The sequence below is a fragment of the Elephas maximus genome, chromosome 4 (assembly GCF_024166365.1).
Source record: "Elephas maximus indicus isolate mEleMax1 chromosome 4, mEleMax1 primary haplotype, whole genome shotgun sequence".
NCBI classification, from domain to species: Eukaryota; Metazoa; Chordata; class Mammalia; order Proboscidea; family Elephantidae; genus Elephas; species Elephas maximus.
Window position 1 is genome coordinate 54,184,513 of NC_064822.1, and position 12,163 is coordinate 54,196,675.

The 12,163-nt window shown below is 38.5% G+C and overlaps 1 protein-coding gene across 1 annotated transcript in view; it reads left to right on the forward strand.

Annotated features, from left to right (window-relative positions):
* Positions 1 to 2,901: 2,901 nt before the first annotated feature.
* The window catches only part of LOC126075020 (aldo-keto reductase family 1 member C3-like), a 31,807-nt gene continuing 22,545 nt past the window's right edge, over positions 2,902 to 12,163 (forward strand). The window contains exons 1-5 of the mRNA XM_049882084.1: positions 2,902 to 2,985; positions 5,009 to 5,176; positions 6,730 to 6,846; positions 7,463 to 7,540; positions 10,460 to 10,582. Of these exons, the coding sequence (XP_049738041.1) occupies positions 2,902 to 2,985; positions 5,009 to 5,176; positions 6,730 to 6,846; positions 7,463 to 7,540; positions 10,460 to 10,582 (570 nt within the window). The remainder of the gene's footprint in view (positions 2,986 to 5,008; positions 5,177 to 6,729; positions 6,847 to 7,462; positions 7,541 to 10,459; positions 10,583 to 12,163) is intronic.

Genomic DNA, 12,163 nt, shown 5'->3' on the forward strand with positions numbered 1-12,163 from the left:
ACTTTCTTAACTTTAAATCATACACTATTCCCTTTTTCTGTTTGAATGACTGCCTCTTGTTCCAAATACAAGGTCTTCGTGAGCACAACCCACTGTTCTGAAATTCCCATTCTTCGCAATAGTATCCATAATTTGTTATGATCCACAAAGTTGAATGCCTTAGCCTAGTCACTAAAACACAGGTAAACATCCTTCTGGTTTTCTCTACATTCAGCCAAGAGCCTTCTAACATCAGCAATAATATCTCATGTTCTACATCCTCTTCTGAATCTGGCTTGAATTCTGGCAGTCCCCTGTCAATGTACTGCTACAACTGTTTTTGAATCATTTTTAATTGCATGTGATATTATTGATATTGGTCAATAATTTCTGCATTCTGTTAAATCACTTTTATTTGGAATGGGCACAAATATGGATCTCTTCCAGTTAACTGGCCAAGTAGCTGTCTTCCAAATTTCACGGCATAGACAAGTGACCAACTGCAGTGCTGCATCTGTGCACCTGTTTGGTGAAGTATCTTAATTGGTATTCAGTCAATTCCCTGAGAATTGGTTTTCATCAATATATTCCATGCAGCTAGGGCTTCTTCCTTCAATACCATCAGCTCTTGATGGTATGCTACCTTACTTCTTACCCACCTTAGTTTTTGGTTGGAATTTTTGTCAGTTTGTTTTTGATTTATCTAGGGAAAACATTTCTAGCTATCAGAGGTAGCACAGTGGGATGATTAGGCCAACCGTATGGTGAAATCGCTCTCACTGAAACCCAGCTTAGACGAATACCCAACGGACATTTGTAATGCATTTTAGTCACAGGTGAATCCTTAAGCATTTATCTTTTGAGACTCTGAGAATTTTCTGTAAAGATTAATATAAATCCATTTCCAGTAAAGGTTTTAGTCATAATCACAACAATGTGTGTCATCTGATGTTTTCACTTATTCTTTGCTTTAAATTGGCCTCTAAGCCCTGAGAGTTTATAATTCCTGCTCCAAGATTTCATTTCTCCTGGAATCATGGCAGTGATGGAGGAGGGAATTGTATCTCTAAAAGAGGGGGCAGAGGAGAAACACAGAAAGTGGGGAAATTGCCAAGACATGTCATGACAGCTGCTCATAGAACTAAGGATCACCCTACAGAAAAAACCACTACAGTTATTTGTGATGCAGTCTCTAGGAAATTTGAGTCACACAGAAATCAGATGAGAAACAGAGGTCACTACTGAAGGTTGTTGAGAGACATCCCAGAATTGCTAGGTGTGGTGTGGGGAAACACATACTTCTGGTCCTAAGGCCCAACCGTTCCAACAGAGATTTTGACCAACTCTAGCATATCCAACTAGGCCGTTTGGGAGGCACTGGATCTGAATCTGTTCAAACCTTAAATCCAAAGGCTGTCAAAAAAAATTCTCAGTTCAAGAGAGAAAAGAGATGGTGGCAGTGTCCAGGAAGTCCAATGCCAGGAGACTTCTGAAATTCAAATTTTATAAATCAGAGGTGATAATCAGAAGTTTCATTATGGGTGAAGAGCAGCAAGTGACGTCTGTGTCAGGTGAACAAAGGTAGTGTGAGATAAAAGTTTAGAGGGTTGGGCATCTGCCAGGAAATTGCCTTGTATTCAGTTGTTCCAGGGTAGATATTTTGTCTCTTTACATGTAAACACTTTTTTGTTTTTTGTAACTAAAAATGTGACACATAATAATTATACAAAACTGTGACAGTATCCACAGGAGAACAAAAAAATCACACATGTTCCTACATTCAGATATAATTGCTATTAACAGTTTGAAGCATTGCTCTTGCATTAATGCATATTATGTTACCATAAGACATTACTGGCTATGCACAATACATTCTCTGCTTTTTTAACCACATATTAATATCCTTTTGGCCTATATATTTTAAATTCTTCTTAAATACAATATTTATATTTTTTAATTCTTAATGGCTTCACAATATTCACTTATATCAGCACATCCTAGCATTCTCCCAAATCCATAGCAATTTCAGTTGATTCCAGTTTTTTTCTTTTGTGAATACTGCAGAGCAAGATCATAAATTATATACAATATTTGTCTTCATTTTTGGCAATTTTAGGATACTTTTCTAGAATCTACATAGCTGGGTGAAGGATATAAACCAACTCTAGGGCTCAGGTTGCATATCGCAAAATTAAGTTAATCATTTATACTCCAGGAAGCAAAATGATGTTAATTTATAACTCAGCAAGCACCATGCCAGACTGCCTGTTTTTGCTGAAGGTTTGCCAGGACTGGATATTCTTATTGTAGATAAAGAAAGCAGAAAGAACTTTGTAGATGGGAAAATTAAAATGATAATTGTTCTTTTAATTTCTGCTTTTGATTCTTCACTGAGAGTGGACATTTTGAAAATAGCTCATGAATCATTTGTTTAAATTGTGTGCATGCACGTGTAATGGTGTGTGTGTGTGTGTGTGTGTGTGTGGTCTAAGATATTTAAATGTTTCAAATGGTGCATGATCAAGAAGGGGCATTGCCATCAGCAAAAAACAAAAGCAAGTTACTGTATGGAGGTTTCTAGTCTAACAATTGTCAGTACTTATTCAGTGAATATATTCTAATAATTTAAGATAATGTGTGGTAGAACTGAAGAGAAAACTTACTAACCTACGATATTAGTTTTTACAGAACATTTAAAGATTTACATTACAAAGAAATTAAGAATTGCCTTTGGAAAAAAAAATTATTCAAATGTGAACAATTCTTTTTGTACTCCGTGGAATTCTCCTTTAACCTAGGCCACTTCTACACGCCTTTAGATAAGAGTTGACCAGGGCAGTTGGAGTTTTGCCTTCCTGTTGCTCATATCTCTGGGGAAAGCAGAGGAAAGAAAACAGGCTGTGCTTAGGACAGTGACAGAAGATGGATCTCAAACGTCGTTGTCTGAAACTAAATGATGGCCATTTCATTCCTATCCTGGGATATGGCACCTATGCATCATCGGAGGTAAGGATGGGGTCTTGGAGTTGAAGATTCAAATGAAAACAGTTCCAGGGTGAGAGGGAGCTGTCCTGGGTTGTCACATCCCCAGTTCTTGTGTGACTCTGGGGGCTCACGGAGTTCTCAGTTTTACCAGGCTACAGCTATTCCATGGATAAAGTGAGAAGGCAGACAGGCTTCACTCAGTGCTTCTGGGCCTGATATGTGGTCAGCTATGGATTATTCTGGGCGTTGGTTTTTCCTCCAATCCCATTAAAGTCACAGCTTGTCAGAAGAGATGAACCTCAGCAGTCAGCCTGCACTGAGACTGGTTACAATGGGAGGGGGTTCTCTGTATAATTCTATTATTCAAGAAATCTTCCTGCCTATCAATGAGGCATGATGCACAGCGATCTTTGAGGTAAAGGGTCCTGGAAACAAATATAGCAATGAGGAATTGCAGGGGACCATTTCAGTTTTCATGCTGAGCACCAGGCAATAAATGGTGGACCTGGACTGAGCCAGTTTCCCTAATGTGTCTTTTACTGCTGGAAAACTCATCCTGGAAGGATATATGACACCTTTTTCGTGGACATGCTACAACCTTAAAAGACCAAGTCTTCAATTCTCGGTCCTTGTTAATATATCTTAGATAGGAAGCAAACAGATAGAGTTGGTCCCCTAACATGAGAGGGAGCAAAGGAGCCAGGTCACTGGAATGGAAGAGAGCTAATCTGAATTCCGAATTTGTCTTTTAGCTGTGTGACAAAAGACTAGTGACTGAATTTTTGGGTCTCGCTTTTCTCACCTATAACATAGAAGGAAATATTCAAAAAACATTATGAAGGAAAAGTGACAGGTATTGTCTACTTTGTAGTGCAAAGAAAGATTAGAGAGACAAGGACAGCCCTTAAGCTTTAGACATGGTAACCACCTCGTGCTCATACTCCTAAAGAAGGAACAAGCTAGGGGCTCTTAGAGGGCAGTAAGGACTGAGTATATAGTTTCTGGTGATTACACTGAAAAACAAAGCTTCTGAAATATTCAAAAGCACAGGAAAAGTATTTTATTTTTTTTGTTGTTCTTTATCAAGGGCACTCTAAAGTCGGTGTTCAATTTTTAGTAGACAAACTAATAATTTTAAATTTCACCATTATTACACCTTCCCTAATTGAATTGTCCTTGTTTTCAGGGCAGACACTTATTTTGGTAATCCCTTAAGTCTGCAGTCAGTTTCTTATGTCTGAATCTTTATTCTAGAGTACATATTTTACACTTACTACATAGCTCCCCACTGCAAATAGGGTGGCTATGTACAACAGAACTAACAGTGGACTACTATCCATAGAAAGTTTTGCTTTTAAGGTTGCCCTTAACTGGCATCCAGAAATAGGATTCCAGGAGGGATCATATCATCCTCCTCTTGATAAGGGTGTTTGTGACTAAACTGCTTGCACAATGGGGTTTTGGATGAATAGCTGATTTCCTTCTGGCTGTCTGACATTTTGGTATGTGCTGGGAAGGGAGGGGCCAGGCCACACTAAAAACCTTGGGCATGAGTCTCTAATGAGCTTCCCATCAGACAACATTCGCCATGTGTTGTCAGAATTCCTTCCTGCAGGAATCAAGTGTATTCTGTGTGACTCCACTAGAAACTCTTGGAAGCTCGTGCATGGTTTCCTCTGTACTTCCCTCGTACACCTTTTTCCTTTGCTGATTTTGCTTTGTGTCCCTTCACTCCAGTAAATCATACCTATGAAAACAACTATTTACTGTAAGTTACTTAGCCAATCCCCATCCTACTTGTGGTATTGAGGACTTGCAAAGCCAATGAAAAATTACCCCAGTTTCCTTGAACTGAAGGGTTTCCTGGGATGCCCAGCTTCATTTCTGACACTGGAAAAGTTCCAGGTAAACCGGTGAGTACCTTACATGCAGAACTAACACAAGACATAAGGGAATGGTTCATTCTGGTGAAGGTTAGTGCTTGTGGCACCAATTACCTCTCAGTCAAGTAGATTCCTGAATACTATCTTTTGTTTTTCCTTAGGCGCCTAAGGGTAAACCTGAGGAGGCAACCAAATTAGCTATTGATGCTGGGTTTCGTCATATTGATTCAGCTTATGTGTATGATAATGAAGAGGAAGTTGGACAAGCCATCAGAAGCAAGATTGCCGATGGCATTGTGAAGAGGGAAGACATATTCTACACTTCAAAGGTGCTGTGTATTTGGGGTGTGTGTGAACATTTATGAAGCGATTGTGTATGGAAATTGGTTAGATGATTAGTTGAGTGGTTTGGTGAGTTACACATATTTCTACATCTTTTATTCACACATATTTACCTGAAAAAGATAGTATCAAATGAAGAGAGTGGTGATGGCTTTCTAATTATTGCTATGTTTAAGTTTTGTGATGTTAAAGTATTTTGTTTTCTGAGCCTCACCCTAAAGCACTGTGCTTTTGCATGAAGGATAGAATCACATAGATCTATAATCAAATTACAGCTTTTCTTATTATCACTGTGACATGTAAAATTTCTTAACATTTTGGATCTCAAGTCTCACCTATGTCAATACAGAGAACAATATAAGAGAGCTGTTTCCGTATTAAATAAGACACAGGCAATCTCTAGGTTGGTAAGGAGATCCATTCCTGAGTATGGCGTTAAGAATTTGTAGGCAGCTGCAACAGGTACATAAGGTTCTTAAGTAGACTTAGTTTAGTGAAAGAAAAGTCTCAAAGTCTTTTCAGTGATATAAAAGCCACATAGCAACAAGGGCAGGTGATTGTGATGAAGAACTTGTTGCAATTCTTTCAAAGTGAAGGCAGATTTACCTAACATTAAAGGCCAAGTATGAGTTGTCCCTAAGTCAGACTTTTGTAACCTGGGGAATGCCTGATAGCTAACATTTCTTGAATTTTGCCCAGCACTTACTAACATGTTTAACACATTTTTTTCTTCAGTTATCTATAAGAAAGGAATACTAATTCTTCCGTCATAGTGTCAAATTGATGATAGAATTAAAGTTTGTGAAATTGCTTTGTGAACTCTATTAAACATAATTCAGATGATTGGCATAAATTGTTACTTAATAAAGATTACCTCTTGAGTCATTTCCTTCTATTGCTCAGTAGATGTACTGACAATATATTCAAAGAGATAGTAACATTTATATGAGTAGATCAGATAAAAGGGAAACCCAAGAAGAAAGGGAGTTTGCCCCTGTGATCATCTAGTTTTCAACCAATAGAAAAATTTCTAAATATTAGGAGAAGAAAGACAATAACTTTTCAGGAGGTAAACATTAAACAAAATGTTGCAAAATGGGTGGAGATCACCTTTTTTTCTGTTACCGGTAATGGGGCCCTCCCAGCACAGCTGCTTTCAGTGTCCTCCACTGTATTCAATACATGCAAGAAATCCCGTTCCTTTAAGCTGTTTTCATAGGGCAAAGTTTCCATATTGTTTAGATATATTAATCATGTCTTCTATTTCACTTCAAAATGAAACACACATATTTCAGTGTATCACAATAAATGACTAAGAGTCCGAATAAAACCTAAAGATTACTTCTATTCCTGCTGATTACAGTCCAGGTTCATATTTGTTCTGTCTGCAAGTTTAGCTTAATAGCAATGATGTTGGCAAACAAATTTCAGCTTTGAATTTGCTGAACAAGTCACAATCCCCATGTCATCAGTTTCTATATCTCTTCATTAAATTGCCTAAAGTATTAATCAAACACAACTCCCTTCTTAATCTCTGCAGCTTTGGGCCACTTTCCTTCGACCAGAGTTGGTTCGGCCAGCCTTGGAAAAGTCACTGAAAAAACTTCAGCTGGACTATGTTGATCTCTACATTATTCATAACCCAATGGCTCTCAAGGTTAGAAATTTGCATCACTAACCCTATTTCACTTTCACTGTCAGTATGAACATCATCTTGGATGGATGGTTTAATTCAGTTTTTCTTTGGAGGGAATATGGATTGTTATACTGGGGACAGATCCAAAATAATAATTCATGTTTCTGCATTGAACCTGTTTGGTTCATGTGCCTATCATAAGAACATGCATTTAGAAGCATAAGGAGCACTGATTGTACACTTATACCTCAGTCTGGGTTTATATTGCAATCCATTGTTATGAAAATAAAGGGCATGTGAATTATTGCCTTTCCAAGTGAAAGAGAAACATTTGATAAAAAACAAAATATACTAGGGCAAAGCAAAAATAACACGAATCAAATATGAGTCCCCATTAATACATAGGAAAGTGACATTTATTAAAATGTATAGTAGAACACCCATTATGGAAAGCTTATCTTTTAAAAGGCATTCGTTACAACTCTATGCACAAAACATTTTGTGAACATTAGCATCTGCAGAGTTACTGTAACTACCACTTGGGGCTTAGTGTCCCAGCCCTAGACGTACCACACAGCATGACTAAGGGTGCAGACAGTGTTTTGTGACATCACTCTAATGACTGCTTTTATTCCAGCCCGGGGAGGAGATACTACCAACAGATGAACATGGAAAAGTAATGTTTGACATCGTGGATCTCTGTGCCACATGGGAGGTGAGTGCTTGGAGGGGCAGCAAAGATGAGGAATCCAGGAGAGGGAGAACTTAGTTCACATCTTGTACCTGTGTGAACTTTAGAAAGTATATATGGAGTCTTTGACCTCACTTTTCTCCTCCTTACAATCAGGAATTGGACAAATGATCTCAAAGTTCTCTTGGAGTTCTAGAATTCTACTTAATCCTTTAATAGCATTTTTGTGGTCATATCAGAGTATGACCTTCCTTCTGAAAGGAAGTTGACACAATTCCAAGGTTATTGGCACTGTAAGACAGTAAAGCTAATCTTGAGAGGTAAAACAGGAAAATTATTCTATCTGGCCTAGAAGGGTACAGGAAACTGAGTGATAAATTATTTCAAAAAATTGATATAACCATTTTTTGCTAATCATGTGTTCCCAAGACTGGTGAGACCTAAGTTCAGAAAAGTGTAGATATTTGCAACATCACGTACAGTCCTAACTCCACCTATAGCCCCCCTTGGAAATGAGTATAAGATATGTGTAACTTCCATGGCCATTTTCATAGGCTTTGAGGGCCTAAACTTAAATTTTTCTAAAACATCTTTTTTCTTTAATAAATGTGAATCCTGGAATATTACCATAAACTAGCTAGGAGCATCACCTCTGGCACAGATTTTCATTAATAAGCTTAACCAACCAGAACAACATGGCATGTTAACTCAATAACTTCCAATACCACTCTCCTTCTAGTGCCCCATGTTCTGCATCTAACAAGTGACTCTCTTCCCCTGTCATAGCAGGAAATAAGATCTTCTCCATAGATTTCCTCAGGGCTCTGACTCCCTGCCTGATGTCAAACTTGCAATTTGGTGTGTTGTGTGATAAATTTATTTTTTTTACCATTTCTCACCCTACTTCCTTCTGGAATCTTGCTGGAGACTTTCCGACAACCTTGCTGAATCTTATCTACCTTACATAGACATAAAAAAAAAAAAAACCCTTACTATCGAGTCAATTTAGGCTCATAACAACCCTGTAGGACAGAGTAACACTACCCCATAGAGTTTCTAAGGAGCACCTGGCAGATTCAAACTTCTGAGCTTTTGTTTAGCAGCCATAGCATTTAACCACTACACCACCAGGGTTTCCTATATAGACTTAGGATTATGACATTGAATTATTAATAAAAAAATTATGAAGGAACTATTTTGGAGGGGGTGGTGACAAGTGAAGCAAAATCAACTGCCCTCTTAGATCTTATATCTAAGTGAGAGGACATGAAAAAAAGCTAACCATAAAAAGTAAAAAGGTAACAGTATAGTTTGCACTATGATGATAAAGCCATGAAAAAAATAAAGCAAATATAGTTAGAAGGGTGAGGAGCGTTCTGGGGGAAGTAGATGGGTGTGAGTATTTATCTAATAAAGCCTTCTAAGGGAAAGCTTCATTGATAAGAGGACAAATGAACCAAGATCAGTAGTAAGGTGTGACCCATGCGATTTCTAGGGGAAGGGTATATGCACAGAGAGGACAGCAAGTGAAAAGCCCTCTAAGAGGCAGAGTGTTTTCATGTCCAGAGAAAACCAAAGTCTCTCATAAAGCTGGAAGAGAAAAGATGGGGAAGGGAGGAGCTCAGAGGGCAAATGGAGGTCAGATCACGGCAGGCCTCACAAGAATGACTTTGGCTTTGACTCAGTGTGAGCTTGAAAGTCATTAGAGGAGTTCATCTGATTATAAAAGGGTCACTCTATACTTGCACTAATAGGTTAAACACTAGCCCATATGAGTGTTTAATTTTAAATTAGTTACAAATCAATAAAATTTAAAATTCAGTTCCTCAGTCATATATTTCAACAGCTGCAAGTAGCTAGTGGCTACTATATTGTATAGCGTAGATATGCATTGTTTTCTATCGTCACAGGAAGTCTACTGTTCAGCATGTGTCCAAATGCTGTATGGATGATAAATTAGAAGGGTTAATTGGAAAGGCCAGAGAGGAAGTTCATGAAACAATCCAAGTGAGAAACGATGGGATAAATGTGTGAAGCTTAAAAGAAGTGGGTAGATTTCAGGCCTATTTTGAGAAGTGCAATGACATAACGCTTTGAAGGATTGGAGGAGGTGTGTGAAACAAAGAGAGCACTAGGCTGAGTCTGAGGTCCTTGTCCTGAGCAAATTGCTGGTGGTGTTTGCTTTGACTGAGAAAAAACTGCAGGAGATACAGGTCGGGAACAAGGCTAGAAGGTCGGTTTTTGACACATTCAGTTTGTGTTGCCTAATCAGACATCTATAATGATGATGAGTACGCAGTTGAATCTGGGAGTCTATTGGGGTAGAAGTATTGGGGTAAGTCTAGGATAGAGATATCAATTTGTGAGCCTTAATCATGTAGATAGTATTTAAAATCATTTGGGGAGACATGAGGTAAAGAAGCAATGACATCTAAGGACCAAGCCCTGGAACCCTTCAATACTAGAGGTCAGCAGATAATGAGACTAGCAAGAGGAGCAGCCTTGGAATGAAGTGGAGACTCAAGACAGATCAGTGTTTAAAAGCCACATGAAAACAGTGTCTCAAGGGAAAAGCTAATCAGCTGTGTCTAAGGCCAATCAAAGGGAATATGCCCAATTGGCTGTAGAAATTCATGACCCTGACTTGTGGTTTTCTGATACATGAGCATGGAAGAGAGCTTTACTGGAATATGACACAGAGAAAGAAAAAGCTGAGGACAGTGTGCCATGCTGTATCCTATTTTCCTAAGTATGAAACACTAGTTCTATTTTTGTTGTCACCATCTTCTTCCAATTATCTCTGTATTACATTTGCTCTTTATGACAATGCCAGTCACTTGCATGGTCATTTCTAGACAGTTGCTTTTGGTAACGGGGCTCTATCTTCCATTTGCTCTATGGCCAAATAACACAAATTCTTTCTCACAATCCATTCCTTCTCAGGCCCTGGAGAAGTGCAAGGATGCAGGGTTGGTCAAGTCCATTGGAGTGTCCAACTTTAACCGCAGGCAGCTGGAGATGATCCTGAATAAGCCAGGGCTCAAGTATAAGCCTGTCTGCAACCAGGTGAGCCCATCAGTCTACCAGGGCTGCTTCTGTTTTCTGTTCTTCACATCTTTCTTTTCCATAATTATGTCTGATATCCTCTCCTCCTGTTCATCTTACCTTTTTGAACTAGAAGTTTCTAGAGAGTAGAACCTCTCTAGTATCAGTTGCTAGAGAATGACATCATGCTTAGTACAGTAGAGGGTCAGTGAAAGAAAGCAAGACCCTCAACAAGATAGATTAACACAGTGGCTACAATAATGGGCTCAAGCCTAACAATGATATTGAGGACGGCGCAGGACTGGGCGGTATTTCATTCTGCTATACACGGGGTCACTATGAGTCGGAAGCAACTCGACAGCACCTGACAACAACAGAAATGCTGTGTATAAGGGCATTGATAGGAGCAGATAGGGGTTAAGGTTTTGTGTGTGGTTTGGATGCGTGAATTTTTTTTAAAATCTCTATTTTCATGGAATTTTTGACTTATAAAGCACACATGCACAAACGATGACCAGAAACTATTGAAGTCCTCCAGGTTAAAGGGATGAAGATACTAGTTTACATTAATGATAAAGGTAGAGCAAATCAACTCTAAGGGACATTTAGCAATCTGATGGGGTAGAGCTAGGGACTGACTAAATCATGGTCTTACTCTCCTTGATTTGTACCATTATATTATTTGCTTTAATATTTCTGTGTTCCTGAACGTTTTCAAAGGAAGTTATAGATGTGACACTTGACGCCTACATACTTTTCTTGGTTGCCTAGTGATGCTGTGATACAAAAACCACAAGAGGTAGCCATAAAGAACAGAAATATATTTTCTCATACTCCAGGAGGCTAAAAGTTGAAGTTTGGTCACACCTCCAGGGGGTGGTTTTTCCTTTTCTATTTCAGCTTCTAGTAGCTGCTGTAATTCTTGAGGTTCCTGGTCTTGTAGATGCATTTGTCTCTGTTACTTGCCTTCCTCTTCCCCAGTTGTGGATCTGTGTCTATTTAAACTTTTTATAACTCAGAAATGATTAGGTTTAGGGTTCACCCTATACTGTGACTGACTCATTAACGTAATGAAAGGTAACCCCTATTTCTAAACAAGGTCAAATTTATAAGCACAGCCTTTAGGATCTCAACACTTATTTTGAGGATGGGGAGGCACAATTCAATCCATAACAATACCTCAGCATACATGTTATAAGGATGAAGATATTCTCAAAGAAACTCATATTTCATTGCTGTATCTAAGCAAGTAGATGATAATTTTCTAGTATCATCTAATATCCAGTCCATATTCACATTTCCTCATTTTATCCCCCCAAAATCTTTTATATGTCTTTTGTTTTAACTGGCATCCAACTGTGGCTCATATTACTGTGTGTTATATTTCTCAAGCTCTCTTAATCTGCAACAGTCTCTCAGCTCTTTTGTATCCCGTAATATCCAAACAACTTGTTATCAAGTATTCTGAATTTATCGTATTATTGTCTTGTGACATTAGAAAACATGTTTCTCCAGTCCCAGTTTGTGTAAACTAGAAGTTAGGTCTGAAGACTTTTTTGTTGTTGTTGTTAGGTGTCGGCGAGTAGGTTCTGGTTCGTAGAG